General features: G+C 38.4%; 2 protein-coding genes across 5 annotated transcripts in view; both read right to left on the bottom strand.

Moving 5' to 3' along the window:
• Positions 1–4,492: 4,492 nt before the first annotated feature.
• On the bottom strand, positions 4,493–20,691 carry zgc:123258 (uncharacterized protein LOC641502 homolog). 3 transcript variants are annotated; one of them, XM_034871871.1, is made up of 17 exons: positions 20,424–20,691; positions 18,560–18,670; positions 18,093–18,275; positions 17,828–17,917; positions 17,563–17,696; positions 16,431–16,585; positions 16,249–16,345; positions 15,795–15,896; positions 15,099–15,180; positions 14,790–14,864; positions 13,397–13,453; positions 12,852–12,905; positions 8,857–8,956; positions 8,293–8,373; positions 6,866–7,026; positions 5,454–5,487; positions 4,493–4,795 (listed from the first exon to the last, which is right to left on the bottom strand). In XM_034871871.1, the coding sequence occupies exons 1-17, from the start codon at positions 20,475–20,477 to the stop codon at positions 4,755–4,757; spliced, it is 1,611 nt and encodes a 536-aa protein (XP_034727762.1). In that variant the 5' UTR covers positions 20,478–20,691; the 3' UTR covers positions 4,493–4,754. The 3 variants fall into 3 exon arrangements, with proteins under 3 accessions (XP_034727762.1, XP_034728533.1, XP_034729322.1); XM_034872642.1 differs by lacking the exon at positions 5,454–5,487; XM_034873431.1 differs by lacking the exon at positions 12,852–12,905 and having other exon boundaries at positions 4,570–4,795.
• Positions 20,692–24,143: 3,452 nt separating this feature from the next.
• Positions 24,144–25,898, bottom strand: part of LOC117946228 (transient receptor potential cation channel subfamily M member 7-like) — a 4,982-nt gene continuing 3,227 nt past the window's right edge. For both annotated transcript variants that reach the window (XM_034874627.1, XM_034875443.1), the window contains 4 exons: positions 25,790–25,891; positions 25,525–25,576; positions 25,205–25,311; positions 24,144–24,439 (listed from right to left, as the gene is read on the bottom strand). In XM_034874627.1, coding sequence (XP_034730518.1) covers positions 24,348–24,439; positions 25,205–25,311; positions 25,525–25,576; positions 25,790–25,891 — 353 coding nt within the window. In that variant the 3' untranslated portion in view covers positions 24,144–24,347. The remainder of the gene's footprint in view (positions 24,440–25,204; positions 25,312–25,524; positions 25,577–25,789; positions 25,892–25,898) is intronic.

Here is a 25,898-nt window from a genome sequence, read left to right as displayed (position 1 = left end):
TGATTAATAATTTCCAACAAGTGTGAAAACTTTACAATGCGTCTCACAAAAGGCCAGTCCAATTTAGATCACTAGTCCTGATTTTGGTGACCTGGCTCTTATCTATGCCTTACGTTTACAGCTCTAGCAAGTACAACTGCCACAAGTACATATTTTTGATAGGGCCAAATCAAAATCAAAATCAAAATCAAAATAGGTCTTTATATTGCATTCATTAAAAGAGAATATATCACACACTGTGGGAAATTTTGACACAGACATGCCTTATCAAGTTGCAATCCTTGCCACATCTTAGTTGTTATAAGATCTAAGCCTATAAACGATTGTTAAATGGAGTTAAGCAGTTCATTATAACCTCCAGATAAGATTCTCGGAAGAAAGTACAGAAGGAATGTCAGTTCATATAGTCATGAGACCAAAGTGTGACGGCTCTCCAGCTCTCATTATTGTGCCCCCTGGACATACCTAGTAATGTAAGGCATGTAGTGGCTACTCTTCTCAATATCTGGTGCTCATGGTCATGTGAGCCTATGAAAACACAGGTAAACTAGTCTTGGGATAGGTGATAGCAGCAGGGACAGTGTCAAATCACTGCTTATAAACCTCTTTGCTCAAATAACAATGAGAGGGACTGCAATAACAGCATTTAAAATGGCATACCTCACTTTGCACATACAATGTATAGTAAGATATACTGACTTGGTATTCTCTCCAGTTCTCTTTGGATAAAGCACATGCAAGTCAGCTGCGTGCCTTACCAGAAGCTGCAGCTCTGCAGGGTGAGGGGAAGCAATGGGGGCTGCTGGATAATATCTACAGGGGAGCACTTCATTCATAAGATCAACAGACAAACATCAACTGTGACTGTGAGACATTGTGGTGACATTTTTTTTTTTTAAACCCAGTTCAGTGCCACTGGAAAAACTTTATCAGTCACTTTAAAATGGGCGTGTGTGTGTGGCGCAAAAGGATTAGAGCGTGAGATAACAGAGCACACACAAGTCGTGCTAAAAGTCTATTCTGGAGCACAACACAGTCTTGCGAGAATACCCTTTTCTACTAGTTCACAGAGCACTAAAACCTGAGTTGATGACCAGTTCAACCATCCAGTATTACATAAGAGACTGTCACTTGCATTATTAAAGCTCTATTACAAGTTGGTGACACAGATCAAATCATGCTGACTGCTCTGAGGAAACCAGACCAGCATTAATTCATCAACATTACTTCATTAGACTGCTATCAGAATTCCAAGAGCAGCAGCACAGGAGTGTCGCTCATGTAAGCTGGGGCATGTGACCAGCTCAGGCCAGCACTGTGGGAAATTAGACAGTTTTGCACTGAGACAAAAGACAGGCATCAGCTGCTCCAGCAAACAAAGGACATATCAACCAAATACCGTATTGCGAGATTAGATATCATTTGCAATGATATTTTCTCCATCTTACAGGTCACAACACAGTTAAAGGATATACTATGCTGAATGTATCCGACTGTTCAATTGAACAACAAATGTATGCAGCTTCTTTGCCATCACATCCACATTATTTTATTTTTTTAACTAGTTAAACACTGTGAGACTGTCTTCTGATAATTGCATAAAAGTGCCCACTAAATTAATGTTAGGTGATGTGATGAAAATGTGTCTACCTTTAGAGACACACTATTCAGACCATGGTATCTTTCACACCAACAAGATAAATAAATTATCAAATAAATATATCATTATCTAAAATATCATTATCTCAAAGTACACTGAGTATATATATGACTTTTACCCACATCTTTCTCTCCTCATCTAAACTACCCTCATATACTGAGTATTATAAAATACACAGCTCTCACACATTGTAATAACAACACTGTGTGGTCAATATCAATTTACACGTTTGGTTTCACGTCATCATCTTTTTCCATTCACCCCGAGCTCCTTGGTCTGCACAACCCAAGAAGATTAGACAGGAAATCCGTGGAGAAGAGGAAACGATACAACAAACAAACACTTATGTTGAGGTAAGTGTTCAGCAATGTCTGCAACAGGCCTAAAAGCCTTACGAATCAGCTAGAATAAATGTTTGTTTTCAAGTTTTATTTTGTTGTTTTTATTGTATTATTTTAACCTAGTTTGGTCCTGTTTTCACAATGATATTCGTGCAAAGCACTTTGTGACTTTGTTCATTAAAAGGTGTTATATAAACGTATTATTATAAAAAACACAACTCTTACTAGATAGCAAGCAGTCATGAGTGTACGTACAGAGGTATTCCAAACAGACAGACAAAAGCATCCAGTTTAAAAGGATTTGGCAGCCACTCAAGGTGGCATTGACTTGTTACTGGCAATGACTGCGTGTCTTCTTGTCCGACATCTGAGAGAGCTGGCAGAAATGTGTCACCTGCACTGAAGTGCACTCTTTTATCTGGTGAAAAGAGGCTCTGTCTCTGTTTTCTCACGGTAAAGAAACCGCTGCTAACATCAGCCAGCTACCGCAGAGCTACAGTAACGTTAGCTAACGTTGGTTAGCTTAGGTTAAAGCACTTAACGTTAGCGCTAGTGAGCTAGCCATTTAGCCTGCTAACGTTACGCCCGTGTGTGATTTGGTTGTTTTTTTCTTGCTAGACAATGTGTCACAGTGTAGCTACTTTACTCATTACGTGCAAGTCACAGTATTACAGCGAGTCGCAGTGTTACAGCCAGACACCAGTCAACAAACGCAGAAAATGTCAACGGGATCTGGGATGGGTGCCTGACAGGCAAGAGGCAGCATGCATCGGGGGACCTGCCACTCAAAACCCCCAATCAGTCACAACGATCCTCCGCGCCAATTTGACAACACTATCAAGCCCAGAGGAATGCAGTTGACTACTCAGATAGTATCACATACCATTCTCTTCACCGTTGAGACTCAGGAAGAGCTGTGGCGTGGCTTTTATCCATCTATCGGCGGTGCTCTCGGTTAGCCTTGAAAAGAAAGCCCGGTGGAGGTTGTAGAGATCCGCTTCGGCTGCAGCTCCAACGGAAGGTTGCCTTTTCATAATTGTGCGACTCCAGACTGACGCTGCATGACGAGCCGGCTGACTCAGCCTGCACACTGTCACATGGTTAAGGCGGAGCCTGACATAGAAATATATATGCAGATACCGCAATGGCCGCTGCTGTTAGTCGGAGCGATACGTCGACGCGGCCGCCACATTGGGACGGAGTCTGGCCTCCTAATGGTTCTCTTAATTACATCCATATGCTCCTAATCTATGCATAACGAGGCAAGAGGTCTAACGTTACCCACTGTTAAATGCATAATTTCCCCAATTTTTTGTATGGATTTTTAAGCGTGTTTGATTTGTTACAAATAACAGATATATTTACGTTATATACTTGTTTATTCGAAAAAATGGGCTTTCATAGCAAAATACCTTATCTTGTGTAGATAAACGCGACTTTAAGCTTTAAAATAATTTAAACGGGGGAAAAAAAATCACCCTCCTCTCCCATGAACATCCAAAAGCAGCACAAAACTCGCACAAACGTCTGGCATTTCCAATTAGTCTTTATACTTAGAATATAGATTGTAAAAAACAAGAAATACAGTCATCACCAAATCTGTTCACTGGGTCAGAACGGGTCTCCGTCCCAAAATGGCAGCGGTTGAGACGCATCTGACAGGCCGGATGCGTTGTCTATGCATATATATCTATGGGAGCCTGCGGCCACATGTGAGCGTTGTTTTAGTAAATATAGTTTATGAACCCTAATAAAGCCACGCTTAGGGAGCCTTATTAGAAAGTTGTAACCATTAGGAGTTTTCTTAGTTTTATAGACTGATATCAACAGTAACAAATGAGTCATGTCACAAGGAGATAGTGGTTGTAAGGAAGGAAAATCCATACAGAATATTTCATAGCTGTCAGTTTAGTCTCTTTCTTAATGCTTATTCTAAATTTAAAAAAAATTCTTATCAGAATTTTTATTTTAGTATATAACACATTTAATTCTTAACTCTTTTAGACAAGGAACTGTACCAGCTGTTTTATTCTCTTCACTGGCAACCTCCTTTATTGTAGAATAGTTTTGACAATTGATTAATGCTTGGCATGGTCAGGCCTCTGATTACTTCACAGAGCATAAAACCCCCATAAGTCATTAAAAAAAAAAACTTGTCTACTCTCTCAGTTCATACACTTTCTACCCCACCAAACCCAACAAGTCACCGCTTGACTAGATATGTGCCCTTTATGTACAAGAATTTTAGTATCTGAAGTACCTGAAGTATCTGTGTTGAAGTTTTAACAAGGAACGGAATACACGCACAAGAACTTTAAATGTAAGTTCCTTTTAATGTAAGGCAATGAAATAAATCACATCATACAAACAAGTTACACATAAACCCCAAAACCGTTATCAAAAACTTTATATTGTGGCTACAAGTAATTTAAAACCCACCCACCCTGATGAAACTGGCAAGCTGCATATTATAAAGTGCTTTCTCATTATGTTGTATGCAATCATCACAGCGGCAAATTCATTATTTTTTTTAACGTGAGCCTAGCAGACCTTTCAGGCACTAAACAAGCCTACACAGTATTTATTAGCCTTCTAATCATTCACAGCAGTCAAATGAACCCATACTGTTGACCAACAACTTAATCTGTTGATCAATAACATGTGTTCCCTTGCTTTGCAAAATGTAGTATTAAAATGTAAAAGAAAAAAAAGAAGAAGCATCCAGCAGTATGGTCCATTCTCATTACTGTAAGTCAGCATCTTTCTCCTCCTACGGAACAGTCAGTTCTCCCTTCTAAAGTGAAGAGGAAAGGAAAAATTAATCATTTTAAATTTAATGTGAGTTTACCAAATAAACGTGATAGAATAAGAGATGTGATTTTAATTTGCAATGCGTACTGCATATACTACAGCAGATGAGCGGTACGTTCTACACATACCAAACCACAGAGATAACACATCTCAATCCCAATAACTGCAAGCAACAACATGCAGAGGGCAACATGGACATGTTGGTAACTGCATGAAGGATGAAGTAATGTAAGTATTAATTCCCGTTGGCTAGAAGAAGAAAAAAAGGATGAGTGGAGGTAGAGAATGATAAAACAAACTGGAGAAAATAAAGAGTTGAAATTAATGGTATTCCAGGGCCATGCAGTGTGGCTTTGAGAAGCTCTTCAGATCTATCAGATTATTTTCAATCAACTAGAGACACCTATTGGTCAGTTAATGCAAAACACTGTACTGTCCAAATGTAGGTCCTCCCACGTTCTTTGTCTTTTAAACGTATAACATATGTTGTGTCTTTGAATATCACATTGACCCTGGAAATCAGGGGTTAAAATATCAAAAGAAAAAAGGAACCAAAAGAAGCTGGTGAGAAAAGAGAAGGCACTGCAGTAAGCAACACTATAAAATGGCAGGAGAAAGGTCTGGTACTGAGAGAAGCACACCTGACAGCAAAGGTTTCCTGGATGAGTCCAAGACCTGGTGAAGATGAAGCCAGTTCAGAATTGGATTTCTTTTTTATGTCTCTCACATACAAAGACAAGAATATTATTCACACATCTTTACACATCCATGCAAACTTCTCTCAGAAGTTCTCACTTCATTTAGGACATCAGGGTGAGAATGTAGGGCATCAAAGACATTTGCATATATGTATATATCATCTAAAAAAACATTCAGATTTTGGGGTCAACTGCATTACTTCCAGGCAGCCTTTCATTCTGTTCATGCCAGTTGTGGATTTAAACTGGTGGTGTGCTGTTAAAACTATGTTTTACTTTGATTTAAATTTCTATTTCCAACACTGCTTAACATCTACTGTTTTGTCACTTTAAAAAAAACATTTAAATAAAAATAGGTTTTGAAGAGGGAATGCCCATACTCATATAATGTCACTGCAGGGCATTCTGGGAGTGATGTGGAAATTGTAATGACTGGGTGTAACACACACTGTCACAACACATGCCAGGCTAAGGCGCATGTAAATAACAGATGTATTTCCATTGCTGTACATGCAGTTCTTCCAAGACAGCACAATATCATGTAATAGACTTGATCAATAAGCTACAAGTGGGGGACTCACAGTGATTTCTGAAGTTAAAGAAGAATTAAGTAAAATGACAGTGAAGTGATGCTGTAGTGTTTAGTCAGTCCATCTAACTGCAGAGAGCTTAGTGGTGTAAAATAGAGGTTAAACTCAAAAAGGGTTTAGAAACACGAGTGTGCAGATTCTATCCAACCTTTTCTCATGACGACTAAAAATGTTTAAAATATCCAATTATGCTGTGGACTGTGGACCATGCAATAATAAAAAAGATAGCGACATCTAAAATGTAAACAAAGATATAAACACTCACAGTCACAACTGAGTTCACATACTTTTCCCCATCTGGACAAGAAACAGTAAAGGAACAGGGGCAACTGCCTGGAATCATTTTTCCTTAAGAGTGCCATTCAACAGGCAGACTAACTTTCACTTGCTCAGGTGGTCCGGTGTGACCTGGTGTGACCTGCTTCCTCTTCGTTTACTTGCATAACAAGAGAGTTGCGTGGCAAACAGGAAATGATGCAAACTATGTAGCTGCAGTTGTAAGAATGAAGGCTTTCAAGAGTAGCTGTGCAATAATGCAGCATCAATCCCTCAGGGCTGACCAAGAACTTGCTGAACAGGTAAGATGCCTTTTATATTATGCTATGCACAGGCTGCTTTCGTGAACTGGTGATGGAAAACATATGATACATATAAAAGAGGATTTGAAGTTCTCCATTAATAAATTGAAACCTGTTTGAAGGCTTGAAGTACCACTACGGTGCAAAAAAATATATAAAATACCTTTGAACTCTCTGGTCCTCTCACCTCATAGTTGGTTCCAGCCCAGAACTGCCTCATCTCTCCCCTGCACCCGGCCACCACGGCGGAGGTAATCAGGGTGAAGGGCACTAGATAGAGTAGGGCAGGCTGGCCCATCCCTGACAGCAGCATCACAGCAAATGTTACTATCATTCCCAGGAGATAGGCTACAAGGAATGAGAGATGGACACACACAAACACATAAGGAGAGAGACAAGGTCAACCTGAAACTTGCAACACACACCAACACACACACACACCAACACACACACACACACCAACACACACCAACACACACACCAACACACACACGGACACACACACACACAGATTTTGATTTCAGGTCGGTAAACGTCATTATACAAGAAAAAGACAACAGAGAAACCTAGTGGTTAGCAAAAACGGTAGCTATGTTTCCATCCACACATTTTTATTCAAATTACGTGATATCGAATGAAAAATGCCTTATGTAAACAGTAGAATTCAATGGACTTTCATGAATATTGACTCAAATGAAATACGTTCGGTCTCATCAGATGTCTTGATCGATATACGGCTTATGCGCTAAACACTGATGGAAACGTTATTTGCCAAATAAATTATGAAATGCTATTAAGTTTTAGGTAATTTGATGGTTGTAACCCGTCACAAAACGAAGAAGACGTTTTCCACTCTGTTTGCACACATGGCGGATATCAACAAAGACAGATGTCAGTGGACGGACAAGGAGACAAGAGACTTTCTGAATTTAATTTACCATTTATCATTTGCTGGTAGATGGCGCGATCCATTTTGTCTAGAAAAACTTTGTTCGCAAATGTTTGCTTGAATGTAGTGCAATTCAGTGCAAAAATGAAGTAAACCATCAATTACATATACTAATTTGATCGCAAAACAACATGTGAAGTCATTAAGCTTTAAATCCGTTTGATGGAAACACTCTTTCACCCGTTTTCATTGCATGAGTTTTTTTTACCAAACTGAAGATAATTTGATTGTAAAGTGGATGGAAACTTAGCTAAAGACAGCATTTCACTAAGAAAAAGCATTAAAATAGCCCAAGATATCTTCTGATATACACATATACACCAAATACTCAGACTGTATAACGGTCTATCCAAATACCTTAGTCATCAGCCTTTCCTTACTGATGAGTAAGGAAATGTTATGAAATACAGTATGCAATGTATAGAGTTCAGCTAGATATATAAAATATATATACTGTATATAAAAACATGAAAAGTACAGTATTCTATAATGACATACTGCACTTACTCCAATATCAACAATACTGTAAAACCTGCACTTATGAGAACTGTAATCCAACAGTTAACTGGATAAGATGTATATTTAGCAATGTAAACATTTCAATTATTTTACAGTTACAACATATCAGTTCACATCAACACAATTATAGTTAAACTGTGATGTACCTATGCAGCAGCTGACGAAGTAGATCTTCTTGCTGCTGTTGATCCAAACATCAAATCTGCTGCAGTAGGCTACCAGGAGACCTGTTGGACCAGGATGCAGAGGTTGAGTGATACATTATACTACTTGTCTCTAATTGTTATTATTTTTTAAACCTAATTGGTTTTGGTACTTGTAAAGCAAAACCAGTCATTCCTACAAGCTAGTCCCTTTAACACACACTATATGCAACTTAAATTCTTCTCTATATGCGTATGACACTAAATTACTTAAATGCATTTATTGGGCAGCCTATTAATCTTTTGTCCTCGTGTTTTATCTTTGTCAATGTAATACAATTTAATTCTGACTCCCGTATTAACGCCACACTCAGGAATAACAGATGATTATGTCTAATAATTACATTAAAAAACTTTTTTGAACTAAACTGTACACACCATGTATCAAGTTTTCCTTATTTTCCTCTATGGGCATAATGGGTTTAAAATACTGTTGTTAAACTGACTGTCAACCAGTGTTATGTACCAGGGACAGTTAAAACACTGATGGTGTCACTTTAACCTCACCTGGAACAATGATATCTCCATAACCCAGAATGGAGAACTGCATCCCGCACAAGTTCTGAGCCCAGGCTGAAAACCGTGGGACACGCATCACCACTGGTAGCTATGAAAACAAAAAGGTATACGTTTAAATTGACATGAAGTGGGATAACAGAATAATTGTGTTGTGTGCAACCGAATACAGTGAGCTGTATGTTGTGTTATACTAACTGAACCTGACTCTTTATATTCATTTGTCAAAGCAGACATTTTGGTGTATATTGCTTTAGAATCTCTCGTAGTGTTTTCGAAGGGCGTTTGCAACCCTATATTTCTTTTGCTTTGGTCCGAATTAGTTGATGAGTTTGTAAACTTGAGTGATTTCACTTTGGTTCCGTTTTCTTTCACACCTGGAAAAACCCAAGCGTACCAAAATGTGTCACTACAAATCAAGCAAGAACGTTCACTCCACTTATTGGTCAGATGTCTCTGGGGAAGGAGCAAGAAGTAAATACAGGACGAAGGTCCTGTGTTCTGGACCGGTGCATGTTTCCTTCATCTCCTTGGTCAAATCAGCTCATTTCATTAAAAGAATCAGACATTGTCACCGAGACCGAAGAGGAAAAGGGCTTTGGTGCCTACTGTAAAGTTGCTGGATGACAAGTAGCTAATGATAAAGCCAGCTAGCACACCCCTGTCTGTCTGCCTCACTCTACCGGTCAGCCCCCAGCCAGCTAGCCACCAGCCAAAATCATTACAGCAATCCAAATCCAGTCAGCACTTAACTCTGGAACTGTTGCAATTCTGGACACAGGTTTGTGGGTCTGAGTGTTGCGATTTAGGTTTCATATCGCATTTCGTTTCAGCTTTAACTTTGAATGACTTTCCGCCTTTAAAGGACAAGACAACTAGGTGAGAAAGGGGAGAAAGAGGGGGAAGACATGCAGGAAATCGTCCTAAGTCGGACTTGAATTCTGGACCTCTGTGTCAAGGCATAAACCTCTGTATATGCGCCTGCTCTACCAACTAAGCAAACTTGGCTACTGATCGATTACATTTTTTACCACTGTAGGCCAAGTGTTCGCAAATATACTTTTTTGTTTTAAGTTACATCTAACACATTGACACACTGCTGTTTCCACAATTCCTCACATAAATAGTATGCAAACCTTTACACACTGAACATGATTTTGCCGCAGGTACACAGGGGTTAAAATGTTCCCAGAGAAATCTGAAAATCCCAAAACATGAGCTCTGCTGCAGGGGGAATCCTGGGGGAAACCCAGCTTTAGCTATCCAGCAATGACTTGGAACCCCCTCAGTGCTCCAGACTGCGACCAAACAGTCGCATATTGCAACCTTTTTTGAGACAATGCGAATATTTTTTTACAACTACTTGCACATGTGCAACTTGCAAATTTGACCACTGTTGGAGCAATTCATAAATTTAATATTGTTGAACTATTCATTGTTTTATTATATTGAATAATTAATTATGTATAATTCTTTTAACGTCATGTTATTATTTAATCATCTCCTACTGTAACTATTAGTTTGGATGCATCTAGAACCTCCACATGTGTCTACATAGAACATGTAAAAGGAAAAGCCCAATACGTATGAAGCTAGAACAGTGACAGTAACCTGTGGTATTGGAAATAAAATTTGGCATTGAAAAATGTTAAACTGAAATAAAAAAAAAACCCCAATATCAAAAATTAATAATCTTAAAATGATGATTATGATATTATTTCACTTTGACTTTTGTTTGCAATATGATAGGTTGTCAGTCTACATTTTTTCTTGATGTCTGTGTCTTTTCAGTGACAGTTTGTTTTTTACGCTGTCAAGACTTTTACAATGTCACTGGATTTTAGTTTCAACTTTCTGCCACTGTTTTGGTGTAGGGAGAAGGGGCCTGAGGGGAGGGACAAAGACAGCATGATTTATGTGTAATTTACATAGGCTACTGGCGAGAGATCGCACCTCCACAGGAATCCACACAGATGTGTTTAAACCGCATATCTGCAATGTCGTCCTCAAGTTCACCTCTCAAGTAAGTCTGTTTATCTCTGCCCTTTTTTAACATAGAAGCCGGCTGGTTTAGTGTTAACTTTTAATGTAGGCCTAAACTGTCCTGTTAGCAGAAGTTAGCACTGTTCTCTTAATTCAGCACACGTCAGCTAACTTGTGGCTAATTGTAGCTAAGTCTCCCACCCGGAATCTCAATCTAGTTTCTATAGTCTAGTATTTATAACAGCAGTAATTGCTGTCCTTCAGGACTCCTAAGGCCAGTGTTATTGCTGGCGCACAAGGCTTGACTCGCTAAGACAAGGTAACCACTTCCATTTGCATATATGTATATATCATTTTTTCGGTGGGTGTGTCTTGACTCAGGTCACAGGTGATACTCAATCAGCAGAGACGTGTCTGTAAGATTGTGGTAATAAAACATTTAAAACTGCATTAACGTTTAATGTTGACGTTTGTTTAAGCCATTTTACATGAGAGGGTTGTAGGCCTCCTCAAGTGTAAAACTGTGATTATACAACAACGATTACCAGCAAAATAAGTAATGAAATAAGTAATCAATCTGTATTTGTATTCTGGAGCAATTTGCTCTTTAAATAATAATAATAATTTAAAAAAAAAAGGATTTCTAGTCCCTGCCTGTAAACCAGTCATTGGCTTTAATTGTAGAGACCGTGGAATTTATCAAACTGAATAAATCCTGCACGCACATATAAACACAAAACTGCTAACTCCATTGTGTTGTAGGTAAGACATCTGCTGAAAAAATAGTTGTATTCATTAGCATGATTGCATTCAACATTGCAACATTCAAAACACAATAAGTATGAAGACATAGTGGACCAGATGGACAGGATCAAGCTGTTAATTTGAAAAGTCAAAACTCGGGGACAGCACCAGCCAGGAGGGCATGAGACGGGAGAATAAACTTTATATTATGAATATATTATATTAATAATAACATGAATTTAATAACTGCAGGCCGTTCATCCCGGCCGCTGTCCGACTCTACAACACCTGCACTACATGATAATGTTGTAGTTTCTGTTCCTGTTTTTCATTTACTCCACACACTCTCTGTATATCTTTATCATCTGTATTTACATTTTTCCACTACAAGTACGTAGTTTTTCAATATAATTTATGGTCACAGGTCAATATCATTTTTATTATGATTACATATTCCAGTTAATTTTAATGTCACTTACTTACACTGCAATATTGTTTGTTTTCCTATGGCAACCGCACTTTACATTCATTCTATACCTTCTGCTCATTGTCTGTTGATTACCTGTTAGTTTGTGTGTTTACTTTTTTTTTACATTTACTGTAGGAAACCGCTGCTGCTGCAACAAGGGAATTTCCCCACTGTGGGAAGAATAAAATCTAACAAAGACAGAACGCTCTCTCTGCCCGTGGGGTTGAAGATCCAGCTGTTCCGCGTAGCGCTACCTCTAGAGGCCTGGAGAACTTCCATTGTGTAATCTCTATGCATTAATTAAGTCGTTGTTTTTTTTATTTGCTTGTGTTTTGTCTATTTGCATGTGTTTTATTAAGTTATAGAGCATTTGCTCCTGTCGGCCACCGTACTCCTCCCTAATCCAAAACAGTGACAGAAAGTTGAAACTGAAAAAAAATTGACACTGAAAAGACACAGACATCAAGACAAAATGTAGGTCGACTTGGAAAAACTGTAATAGGATTGTAAGATTATTACTTTTGATGTTTGTGTTTTATATATCACCTCAACATTTTTCAGTGCCAATATTTCTTGTTTCAATATCAAATTTTATTTTCAATACCACAGGTTACTGTCACTGGTCTAGCTCCATAAAATGGTATCACACAGCTCAATAGCCATTATAAAAGTGGGACTCTGCTCATGCAAATCTATCTGAGATCAAACATCTAAAGACACAATCCCCTCCCACCCGCCTTAGGATGTAGCATTAGGAAAAGGAGTAGGTGGTTAACAAGTCAAGCCTTACTTTCTCAGAGGGAGCCTGGGGTTCAGCAGGGACCTCCACCATGTTACCTTGCGTCTACAATAGAGCCCACCCAACCCCAACGCACACGTTAGTCAATCCGTCCATCTTGCCCCTTAGGGCATCAACAACAAGCATTGCAGATCAGCCAGAAAGTTAATAAAGCGAGTACAAAGTTGAAGGGGAATTCCACCAGGCTTAGCTTTCAGCTTGCTGTCCAGGACTTAGGTGAACTAAAACTCCTGCACTCCTGTGATCTAAACTTCTGTACACTGCTCTTCTTGAAGACAAGTTCTTCAGCCTGTCAATAAAGTAAACTATGTTGGGCCATAAGCACTTAAAAATAATCATAGAACATAATAAAGTGCCTGAGTTGGTTTTCAGAAAATGTTTAACTGTGGTATTACCTAAACATAAAGCATTTATATCTTTCATAATTGTAGATATTACAACTGCTGTATAAAAAATGTGAAATATTTCGAAAATGCCTATACTCTTTTTTTAGTAGAGTTCCCCTTCAAGGTAGGAAGCAATAGAGGGAGACTGACCTTCTCTCCTGATGCATCGGGGCCCAGGGCAACCTGCACCATGATGCTAACTCCATTCTGTTGACAGAGAAATAGAGGCCAATAATTTATATTCTGTTTGGCATCACACTCAAACATCTTCAAAAACATCTTCTTATCAATGAAATTAGGTGGCTGTATGTAGTAGGGTCATGCGGATGGACGATGGCTGATGGCCGGCATCATGTGTGTGGCTCCATCGTGATGCCACGCCCCCCGACCCTGTGAGACACACGCTAATCCTAGTCGCGGGTGCTGGACAGGAAATTGACAACTTCGTCGGTCTTAAACTAGCAAAGACACTTTGAGCTGTGCAAAACAGGGCCCCTTAAGTAGAAGCTACTTTTTTCCCCTTTACGTGCAACCTATTTGTGAAAAGGACTTTGAACAGACTGGATTGGCTTTAGTGGTACATTCTCTCTCTCCCTGTCAGTTATAGCTCGCTCTACCTGCTAGTAACGTTGGACACAGCGGTCTCAAGCAAGAGAGAAATGGCGTTTACGTGCAACGCTATCACACTTTCCTTTCTCGCCTCACTGGACTAAGTTTGTCAACATTACTGAGTGTAAGTGCAATACACTGCAATAAGTAAGTCTGATGACGATGTTATGTAGGATTTAGGAATGTATGTTAGCAACAGTAGGCTAATACACCAGGGTGCTATTTTATGTGTGAGCTAATGTTATGCATCTGTTCATGTGCACCGCAAGAGTTATGTTTGTTTACTGAATGCGTTATTCAGGGCAAATATAACCAAGAACGTAGTTTAATCACAGTATTGATAGTATATTAGGTTATTACTGTCGCTCTGTTAAAGGCAAGCGTTCCACTGTACTGTTGTTACGCAGATCACAGACATCTGATTGAGTCTTGATTTTATGGAACCAGAGTGAAGTGAAAGTAGGTCAAGTTGTAATGTACCACCCCTACCAGCTGACGGCAGCATAGCCATGTAGTACTGTCTATTTACAGAAGGAATTTTACGTGAATGTCTGACTGTTTTTGTTAACTGTTAGCCCATAGTAGTACGATGTTTTACTGTAAACATTGTCAACTGCCAATTTAGGGGGTATGACAAAATGTCCCCGTCGTGGGATGAATAAAGTATAATCTAATCTAATCTAATCTAATCTAATGACCCAACCCTAGTATGTAGTTGTGTGTATGGTTCCCTTTGCAGAGCATCTCTTCACTTAAATTAAGCTTTTGTGCTTTTGTGAAAAATGTTAAATAGATGCTAATGCACTTTGGAGCAACAAAAGGTTTGAGTATAAAAGCAGGAAATACTAAGGAATGGCAGAAAAAAAATGTGATTTCAGTAGCAGTTAAGGACGTAAAAAGCCCTGAGAAAATCAACAAACAAATTTACTCTTACCTTCGTAAAGAAAGGAGTAATGAAAACGAAGAATACGTCGTACACAAGCAGGAGGCTCAGCAGAATCACACAGATCTATGCCATTAAGGGAAAAGAAATTCACAGTTTAATTCCAGAACTGAGAAAAAAATACATTTATTTTAACATCACATTGCTCAATCATGATTGCATTAATTGACAATGACAGTACATGTGTGTAGTGTGATGCCAAGACCAAAACATCTTCAATAATGGGACAGTGTGTGACAATATAATGACAGAGGACAATAAATCTATATACTGAAATTCAGAGGGGCTGTTTAGCGGTACCTTGAAGTTGGACAGTGAAATGGTCTTCATGAAGTTGAGGCAGAAGGCAATGCCAAGGAGGTCCTGCAAGATCCAGATCCATCTACAAGGACACAAAAGCTCTTTTAATTTGTGTTTTAACCTTAACATTTGCTGTTTTTACCTTTATCAAGAGCAGAGTCTCTCTACCTAAGGATACAATGCAAAAAGGAAATGCATCCAGTTACACATTAGAATGAACACCCTGATAAAAGGGAATTGTGCCCTACGCTGTAGTCTGACATGCACCTCTAAAAAAATTTAACTACACATCGCGGCGACACACCGCTCGGCCGTGGCTTGGTAGCATTGCATTTCCACATACTCATTTCCTGGGTCTCCATCTAAAACAAACAACATGAAATCAAGGGAAGGCTTAACCTTTCCTTCTACAGATTTCCCACAGTGGTCAGAAAACAAAAAGAGACACTTTGTTTCTCCCACTGTGCCTCTCTAGAGTCCTCGCTCCCAAGCAAATAACTTTCACTCTCTTACTCACTCTACCACACCCTCTTCAGGCACACACAAATGCCGGCCTTATTAAAGAGATACACACCAACGCATGAGCATAAACTTACATAGGCTACGGCAAGAGATTTGAGTGTAGCCACCGTAGAAACATAAAACGCACTGAAGTATTATGGTTGTGTTTGGAGTGCATGTGTCCCTTTACAGTACCTGTCTTCATTCCTGTAGACTCCCCAGACCACAGCAATGCTAATGCAGACAGCAGCCAGTATGAGAGACCTTACTGAGAGGTTGCAATTTCTGATAGAGAAGCTAGAGAAAGACAGAGATAATCAAATAAACAGACTTTCAGCAGCGGAGGCCCGTCTGCCAGAGTGTAATTCCGAGACAGACTTGTTAAAACACACTGATCCGTTTCACATCTTCCCAATTTGACCACAATGTCTGTCTTGTTTAGATGACAAAAATTACATTTTCCCTTTTAAGGACTTGTTCGTCAGGTAGCTTTGATACACATCCCTTTGGGCTAAAATTGTTATTTCTTTGTTATTCAATTTTGTGAAGTGATTTAAGGTCTTATATCACACAAGTATTTATTTCATATTGGCCCAACACTAGTAGAATGTGTGCGTATATAAACATTTTTTGAAAGAGTGATGCATACCTCCCAGTGCCACAGCCAAGTTTTTCCATCACTGCATCTAGACAGCTGAACAGTGCAGAGGCAGACGCCAGGCAGAATATGACAATAATGACGTAAACTGGAAAAAATGGAACACAGATCATATCAACAAAACTCCAGATTATCAGTCGTTCAGGGTACACAATTTTCTTTCCCCCACTAACCAAGGACATTGTAGAAGAAGTACATGAGTACCAGCATCCCACACATCAGGGCGACAAAGAAGACCACTTTGAGAGGAGAGTACAGGAAAAGCTCTCCGCTGTCTGCTTTGCTCTCTCCTCCTCCTCCCCCTGCCCCAACACCTTTTAACCGGTCTCTGCCACAAACAGAAAAAAACATTAGATCTCTTTTCTATCTAAGGCCTATTCTGCATAAAAACTGGAGGTTATTGGGTTGCGACATGTTGCCTATTTCTGGAAATATTAACCACCAAACTTTTCTTCACTTTTCTGGAGTTAACAAGCATGTGGAGGTCATACAGGAACACCACAAGACGTGCAAGTTTGCCATTCTAACTTTCACCACTAGTAACTTGTTATGTTAATATCTCTGTTAAATAAGCAAATAATACACATTCGAACCTGATGTTAACTACGCCTATAGCTCCCTCACACATGGCCAAAACATGGTCGATATATTGCAAGAAGCTAACATTACATGCTTTTCAAGAATAATATCTCTATTGGGAATGTTGGTATTGTCGGTGGTAGAAGAAACGCTCAAAACTATTAACTATTAAGAGTAAAATAAGCAATACTGCACAGTAGTCCTGAATTTAAATGTTTCCATAAAATAAAAAGAGAGGCATTATATCAGCACAATGTAGTTACATTTACTTAACGTCTGTTCAAGGTGTAGCTACCAACTTTAACTTAATGCTGGAGAGTTAAATGAATAATAATGCATCATATTTTAATTGTAATAGTTTATGAGTAAAATCTGAATCTGCAACATAACAAGTAACAAATCTCTGTTAAGTAAATGTAATTGTACTATGTTTTCCTCTAAAGTAGAAGTACACAGTAAGTCAGTAGTATACAGTTGAGTAGCATATTAAGTGCTGTGGTTGCTTGATCTGTAAGTTATTCTGGCATACAATGGTTCTGGAGAAAGCTGCAGGCAGCAATACCACAGGCCAAGAAAGCATCGTGTTCCAAAAAGGCATGTTTTGAACAGGCACAGCACTAGCACGAAGTAACAATGCATCAACTATATGTTCTTCAAATATGTACTCTAGTTTGATTTATTAAAATGTATAGATACTGCTCTATTTGTGAAGCTGCAATGTCTCACCTCTCACACGCCCCGCTCCAGTAGCCGCCCAAGGCGACCGTGACAATGGCAATCAGTAGCATGATTGCAATGCTTGGATCCATCTTTGAGTGAGGTGGAGCATAAAGCTTCACCTGCATCCCTTCACCAAACACCTGATGACATACACAAACATCTAATGAGAAACTTTGCATCCAGCTTAACCTTCTTTATCAAATTGATTGATTGAAAGGGTGGTAACAACAAGACCATATTTAGTAGAGAGTGAAAAAGTAGAGTATCTGACCTGCTGTGCTTCGAGCAAGTCTCTGTACTTCATGAGCGCCACAGGAATATGGATCTTTGCATACTCAGACTCATTGGCTGATGGAGTGGTCTGAAGAGCCGAGAAGTAAAAAAGAGATTTTTTTTATAAATGCAGCTGGTTAGACTGTTCTTCCTTATTCCTTGCATCTTACATGTTCCATTCAAAGATCAGTATTATGATCACGTATAGACAAATAAACATGATTAGTCCACCGACAATTTACAGATTGATGTAAATACCGTACCAATGATTTGCTGCTGGCAATGAGCAAAGTTGTAGCTCCGAGGCTCTGAGCAGCTAGAGCTTTCTGGCTGAAATCACAGTCTCCTCTCATCACTACCAACGCTTTGCCCTTTACCACATCTGGACTGACCCCAGAGGCATTACACAGCACAGTGGAGGTCATATTCACCAATGGATACTGTAACTGGAAAAGTGAAGACAAAAAGTGATTTAACAATTAGAAATTGGAAGGTTTCCAATAATTTTCCCATCATTACTTTAGAAATCATAGGAGAAGTCACAATTATTGGTGTTACAGTAAACACAACTAAGTAATTCCATCTAAGGTCATGTCATCATTACTTCTTAGCAGTAAATACTTCTGACTACCACATTAATCAGAGGGGTAAAACATCATCAGAAACCAGGTTGTAATAAGATACTGAAAAGTTACAAAAGAAGAGTGTCTAAAAGGTTTGAAAAACTTACAGCAGCATCAAGGGTTTCTGACAGGGGCGTCCAGGAGTGATTGTGGACAATGCAGTACTCCCTAACTGTACTTCCATTTGAAATGTGCAAAATCGCCTCTTGGCAGTTTATCTGTTGGGCAAGAAAAGTTATTCTTATGAGTTACAAACAAATGTTGAAAAAATAATTTTAACCCGACTCAGCCTTGTATGACAAAACCGAGGAATCAAATTAACGTACTATGCCTAATGGAATTAGCATTGCATTGCAGCTGGCTTGACATCCAGCTAACACATGCTGCATCCCAGTAGGCACATGTATTTGGTGTTTTGTGTGCTGAAAAATCATTTAAATTAAATCATATGTGAAGAAGAAAATTAATCTGTTTTTGGTTGATCTGCTAACAACTCATGTACAGAATGTCACAACGTGTGATGGTGTGTCACACATAGACTTTGCTTATAATTTAAGGGGTTTCAAGCCAACCATAAAGCCAAGGTTGATACCGAGCAAAATGTAGTTAATTTAAAACCTTTTTAGACTTCTGGATTACACATACACATTTTTAACACAGTTTCCATGGCCACATGTTAATGTAGAGTTTGGACTGGCCCTACACTGAAATATAGTCATTAAAATGCAACAACTTCACTTGCAAATCAACAAATCCATGCCTACTGAAATGTAATATAGATTATGAGACTCACTGATATACCTCTTGCTTTTATTTCTTATTTTTTTATAGTTATCTATGTATACTCATTTATGTATTAAGCTGCGGCAATACCTGAATAACTAAAGGATAATCTTATCTTATTTTGAGACCAATAACAAGAAAATTAATGTGAACATTTAGATAAAAAAACATTAGTCAACATCAACTCTTTATTTTGTGGAAAAAATGTTCAGTCAAAAGTAACAGTATCAAATTAATGATGTATTACTTGTGTCTTAAATGGAAGCATAAGACAAGATCTCAAAACATACAGTTTCATAGACAAAAATATTGAAAATTCAGATTCATTGTTGGTAGGTAAACGTGTTGACCTTAGGAAGGACAGTAGCAAAACAGGTGACACAAAGCTTCAGGAACCAGTTTACAAAAGGAGCCGTCAACAATAATATTGTTTTTATATCTTTGTAGAAATACATAGCAGGGATAAAATTGATTAATCATTTTAAGAGACACCTCTTTGCCTTATTTCTGTAAGTACCAGATTATTTTCCAGTTCTGGAGTGAAGCTATATTCCAGTAAGATAACATATTTTGAACATAGACATTTTTTTTTTTTTTTTTTAATTAGGTAGCTATCATTATTACTCTTTTTTGACAAAAAACATATCTGACCAACTCTAGTAGAGTAGCGACAGGGTATAATGGCTATACGACTCTTCCTTCTTTATAAGTTTCCTTGGTTGGTGAAGTAATGAAAGATGTCGGGGAAACCCCCCGCCTCAAGTTATACTTATGTTCTGTATAAAGTAGCTAAATTAGATTTTTCGACCAAGGAACTTGGTACAATTTAACGTCAGTTTAGTAAGTGTTACATACATTGACGTATTCCTCATTAGCTGTGTAACATTAATGCAGCACAAAACGTAGCTTTCTAGTTTGAACTACACTATCTGAAGCTAACTGACAGAAACGATAGAACTAGCTAGCGTTAGCTCGTCGACAGCACTCGTTTGCCTCTTTTATGCCCCGGGAAATAAAAGTACTTCTCGTTCGCATATTAGCACAGTGGGTTGACTACATACTAAGAATATGATTTAGACAGATACCAATAGTCACAGCTAGCGTGTTTTTACGGTAAAACCAGCTACAAGGCCCGTCATTTGCCGACGAACACCCTGTTTAGTTTGTTATTATCGTCCATAAACTTACCTGCGATGCCAAGGAAATGACCGACAAAATGATGATTCTGACAACTATTTCCATTTTTGTAACATTCGTTTATTACTAAGTCCGGTGGCATCCACATTAATTGAATTCTGTTTGACACGGAGACACTCCTTATTCGCTAAGTTACTCGTATCTTCATTGCTATTGTTTAGCTTGTCAGCAGCTGCGAGGTACTTCCTGTATTGGCTTGTGACACATGACACGCTGACCCACTGGTTTCTGTTTCACATCACAGCGTCTCAACAACAGGCGTAGCGCACACGCAAAACATTCATGAATTAAAATAATTAAAAAGCCGAAATATAAATGTAAAAAAAAAATCCATTACAAGTGGATCGGCTGTGGCTCAATGGTAGAGCAGTCGCCTGCCAATCTGAAGATTCAGTCACAGCCCTGCAGTCCCATGTCGAATGTGTCTTTGGACAAGACACTGCACCCCGAGTTGCACCCGATGCTGCGCCAGTTGTGTGTTTATCTGATGAGCGGGTGGCACCTTGTACGGCAGCCCCGCCACAGTGTATGAATGTGTGTGAATGGTAAATGGTCCCTGTACTATGTAAAAGCGCTGTGTAAAAACAGGACATTTACACGGACACTGAAAATATAAAAGGGCATTCGATATGATAGGATAATCATTGCATCATTGTCTTGACCTGTCTATATCGTTTCTGTTTATAGTGTGTATATATTGTTATTTTTCTTGTTTGTTTTGTATGTGTAAGGGCATTGCAAGCAATGATTCCTTGTATGTGTCCTCATTACTGGCGAATGAAGTTAGATTCTGATGTCCTTATGGCAGGATACTTTGGTTGTTGTATTTATTGACTTATTCTAGGTTTGTTTTTCTGTTTGCTTTTGCCTTATTTTTTATATAAATAAATAAAAATGGTCTAGTTACTCAACAAAAACAACAGGGAAACACAACACACACACACACACAAATCTATATACTTTATGTATTTTTAATGATGTTTGATGAAGGTATCCTTGCAAAACACACACAAAATATATACTGTATATGTATATACATATATGTGTGTGTTTGTGTGTGTGTGTGTGTGTGTGTGTGTGTGTTTCATCATAAACAACTCAAAGGTCACCACATCACACATTGTTTTTTATATGTAAATATTGCATGGGATCTCGACTGTCTGTGACAGGACCAGCACCAGTATTTACACATAGTACGTAAATGAAGCAGATCATTTTGAATCAGTTTAAAATGGCCATGGTAGATAAAACATTGTTAGATCTGGTGATATCTCAGGAAAGTAGTGGGCTAAATGAAGGATGTAACCACACAGCAACAATGCCAACGACAATGTGGCTAAGTGTGCAAAACAAAAAAATTATTTAATGTGGAGTTATTAATGGGCAGCAGTAGTTAAATTTCCTCGTACACATGCAGATTCCTTTGAATATTAAATAATAATTATTATACTATTATATAATATCTTTTTTCAATTTTCTATGGCTACATAGCTGAGAAGCTAAAACTAAACATATGATGGGCGTAGATGGATACTTTCTGGCTCACCCCTGAAGCTCCACAGCACTGAGACCGGAGATAAACACAGCAGCGGCCTCCCCATGTGTGACCCGGCTGCTGCTGCTGCTATAGCTTGGGGTTTTTGGTTTCAATATGCCACTTTCAAATCTGCCATCTAACTAAAACTGTTTAGGCTATACACTTTTACTGCATGACAACTGTTACTAGATGATGACAGTCGTGTTGCTTTCAATGCAAAATGTTGAATTTAAGAAAGTTTGAAAGCGAAAAAAAAGTTTTCCTTTAATGATTTCTTCAATCACACTGGAATCTCCTGAAATTATGATTCAGGTCCCACCAGAATCACCCCATCATCTCATATGTAGTAATAAACCAGAAAGAATAACTAAAACATAACATTTTCTGACTGGGCTATTTGATCATAATCTGACACTGGTATTGCGGAAAAACAAAACAAAGGTTAATTTAACAGCAAGAAAGTAAAAAAGGTTTTAAACATTATACAAAAGAGATTTATCATTGAATTGTAAAGACTCAACTAGGTTTGAGTGAGATCCTATCCACAGAGGACTTAGAGTGTTAAAAGTGAGTTCAGTTTGGCACATTCTATAAAAAAGCTAACTCTGCCATGGCTGAACAAGTATGGAGTGTAATGAAACGGAGGGATCATGCATTAAAGACTTCAGTTAAGTCAGGGTTACACCATCACTGGACAACTTTTCAACAGCTTTGTAATAAAGTTGTAAATGAATCGAGAAAGGCAAAAGCAAAGTTTTTTATTGGTATTATAAAAGAGTCAAAAGGAAACAGTAGGCAAACTTGGGAAAACATCTATACAGCTTTAAGAAGAACATCAAAAAAAGAGATAAAGAGTTTGAATTACAAGTACAGGGAACCTTAACTGAAGATAAAGACCAACTTTCATCTATGTTTAATAGTTATTTTATAGATTCTGTTCAAGATTTTGCACAAGGCTTTGGTCCAAGAGGGTGATCTTCCACTATTTAGCATCTCCGAAGTGCCAGAATCTTCCATAACTAAAATGTTAGGCCAGTTTAAGAACTCTAAGGCTAAATATGTTTTTGATTGTGCATTCCTGAAGGAGTATACAAATATACACTTTGTTCCAATTGCTCATCTGGTAAATCTATCAAACAAAGTTTTTTTACTAATCCCTGGAAATCAGCAGTAATAACCCCAGTCTTTAAAGCTGGAGATGCAACTAATATAACCAACTATATACCTATTAGTATCCTCCCTGTTGTCTCTAAAGTAATGGAAAGGATAGTCTGTGACCAGTTGCTTTAAATCAAGTCCATTTTCCACCCTATGCAGTTTGGATTCAGGAAAAGTCATGCCACAGAAACAGCTACTTGGTACTTTATTGAACAAATCAAATCCAGCCTTGACAATGGAGGGGTTGTGGGGGCTGTTTCCTTGATTATAAGAAGATGTTTGATACAGTGAATCACAATGCTTTGTTATCCAAACTGTCAAAGATTAATTTCTCTCCCAATGCTCTGACATGGATAGAGTCTTGTTTAGACTCTGGAAAGCAGTGCACCAGGATTAATGATAGCTGCTCCTCATTTGCTATCAGCCCTATTGGAGTCCCTCAGGGATCTATTTTAGGACCAATTCTATTTAGTCTATATATTAATGATCTGTCAATAATTTGCACAGAAGTCCTGATCCAAATGTACACAGACGATACAGTTATTTTTCCCCATCAAAAAACAAGTGAACAAGCTGCAGCACTACTTGCTGAAGCACTCAACAAAGTATCAGACTGGTCAACTCTCAGTTGTCTCACTCTTTATGTAAGTAAAACACTGGGCATGTATTTCTCTATTAAGAGGAATATTACACAACCTCAGCCTGATATCTGTATTATGGGAGAGGCGATACATATTGTTGATCATTTTAAGTAGCTGGGCATAATTATTGATTCTAATTTAAAATTTAAAAAAACACATAAAAAATATCCAACTGTGTCAAAACTAGTTAGGAAAATTTTAGACACATAAGAGACCAGATACCAATAACCGCAGCTAAACTGTTGTTGCCTTTAAGGATCTTCTCACATTTATCTTACTGTTCTACAAGCTGGTCCCAGGCAGGTTGGACTGTGCTAAACCCCTAAGTAAGTAAGTGTTGTTGATCTATTTGTTTTGATAGTATTGTCTGTAGTGTTTGACACAGCATTTTGGTGGGATCAACAAAAACACAACACAGTCTGCATTCACTGGCTTTCATGGAATGTGTGATTCTTCCAGTTGATTGGGAAAGCCTCTCTGCTCCTTGGCTTTGCCCGAAATCAATCAGAACAGTGTCTCCTTGTGATCATTCACTAACTCTCTCTTGCTTTAAACCCATCACAGCATCACCCTCATTTATTAGCGGGAATCTTTGATGCCACCCCCTGGGTTGGAAGGGTCTTCTTGTGGGAACGTCACCTTATCTGGAGTGTAATCATTCCGCTTTAGATCTGGAAAAAGAAGGAAAAAAGTTGCAACATATTATAATTTATATGATTTGTGTTTGTAACCCTTCTCTTCAAAAACGTGTTTTGCTCATTGTTCCTTCACTCGGATGTTTGATTTTTAATGTACTGGATTATGTACATAGTTTGACACTATGAAATGATTTTAATGATTTTAAAAATCATCTGCTGAAGAAAGAATGTTTCTCTGTGCTCAACTCATGACGTGTGTGAACGGGTCCTGGGAAGCCTGCCCAGTATAAAAAAATATTTGATGTAGAAACTTAAACTTTCAGTACACATACACCAAGAATGGGCTTTAGAGTGAGGCGGTTGTACTTTTGTAACAAAGAATATTTTTAGATGCTGGATTTTTTAATGAGGAAGGAGTTAAATGTTTTTTTTAAAAGATTATTTTTGGGCATTTTAGGCCATTTTATAGACAGCATGACATGCAGCAAAGAGCTGCAGGTCGGAGTTTAACCCAAGGCCGCTGCCTTGAGGAGTAAACCTCTATGAACGGGCTTGCGTTCTAGCAGTTGAGCCACCCAATCACAAAATTTAAGAAAGTTTGACTAGTTAATTGAAGTTTTTGTAGAAAACCATATCAGACATAATTAATATTGAAAGCAGAGTCATTTTATTTATTTATTTTATTCTTAGAACACATCTGGAGGGGCTCTAATTCCCCAAATGCTGTCTTGAAGCTTGAAGATTTTGAGCACATTTGTGGTGTCATTTAGTTTAAAAATACTGAACAATACCCCTCACCTTGAAGTTTAAGTTTCCGACAACATGAGTTGCAGTGGTGTTTTGCTTGGAAGTTCCTTATGGCATCATCCCCCAGGTTGGCAGGTCCAAATATCATATCATAGGATCTGCAAAAGTCACACAGTGGTCATATAGTGAAAAATGACTAGAAAAAACAACTGATAAGAAACTGTAGGGCTGCAAGCAACAATTACAATTTTGTGAGATATGATTTATTATCAATTAATCGATTAATTATTGAGCCAATATTGAGCCACAAAAAGCTAAAAATGATTGCAAAGGTGCATGACCTGTAAGAGAATGTAAGAGAGCTAACATACCCCTTCTCACTGCTTTTAATAACTGATGGATCTGTCAGAGTATCCCCAACCCCTACAGAGAGAGACACACACACACAAACTTCATTATCATATTAACTCCGCTAAGTGCACAGGTAGTCAATGAAGAAATTACATTAATGTCAACACATTAGCCACATGCAGGAAACAGAGGAACTACAACTCCCATATGCATGACTGAACAACAACCTTGACTGCACTTTAATGGATCCGGTTTTGCAAGGTGTGTTGTGAGAGTGTTTTTTACCCTGCAGGTCGAGCACCAGCAGCTCTCCGCAGGTGTACTCGTAGGTCCAGTGGCTGAAGGCCAGCATGGTTTCCTCCAGGAGGTTGGTGGGGACGATCTCATCTCCGTT

The sequence above is a fragment of the Etheostoma cragini genome, chromosome 1 (assembly GCF_013103735.1).
Source record: "Etheostoma cragini isolate CJK2018 chromosome 1, CSU_Ecrag_1.0, whole genome shotgun sequence".
Taxonomy (NCBI): domain Eukaryota; kingdom Metazoa; phylum Chordata; class Actinopteri; order Perciformes; family Percidae; genus Etheostoma; species Etheostoma cragini.
The sequence above is the reverse complement of the archived record's forward strand: the minus strand, read 5'-3'. Positions and strand labels throughout refer to the sequence as shown.

What these genes read in the sequence shown, in the direction of transcription:
- zgc:123258 (XM_034871871.1), bottom strand. Translation starts at nt 20,477, where the DNA reads ATGGAAATAGTTGTCAGAATCATCATTTTGTCGGTCATTTCCTTGGCA. An exon ending in CTTGGCTGTGGCACTGGGAG is followed by an intron (nt 15,897 to 16,248) that starts GTATGCATCACT and finishes GTCTTTCTCTAG; the next exon opens with CTTCTCTATCAGAAATTGCA. An exon ending in CCCAGGCTCCCTCTGAGAAA is followed by an intron (nt 8,957 to 12,851) that starts GTAAGGCTTGAC and finishes TTGTTTTCATAG; the next exon opens with CTACCAGTGGTGATGCGTGT.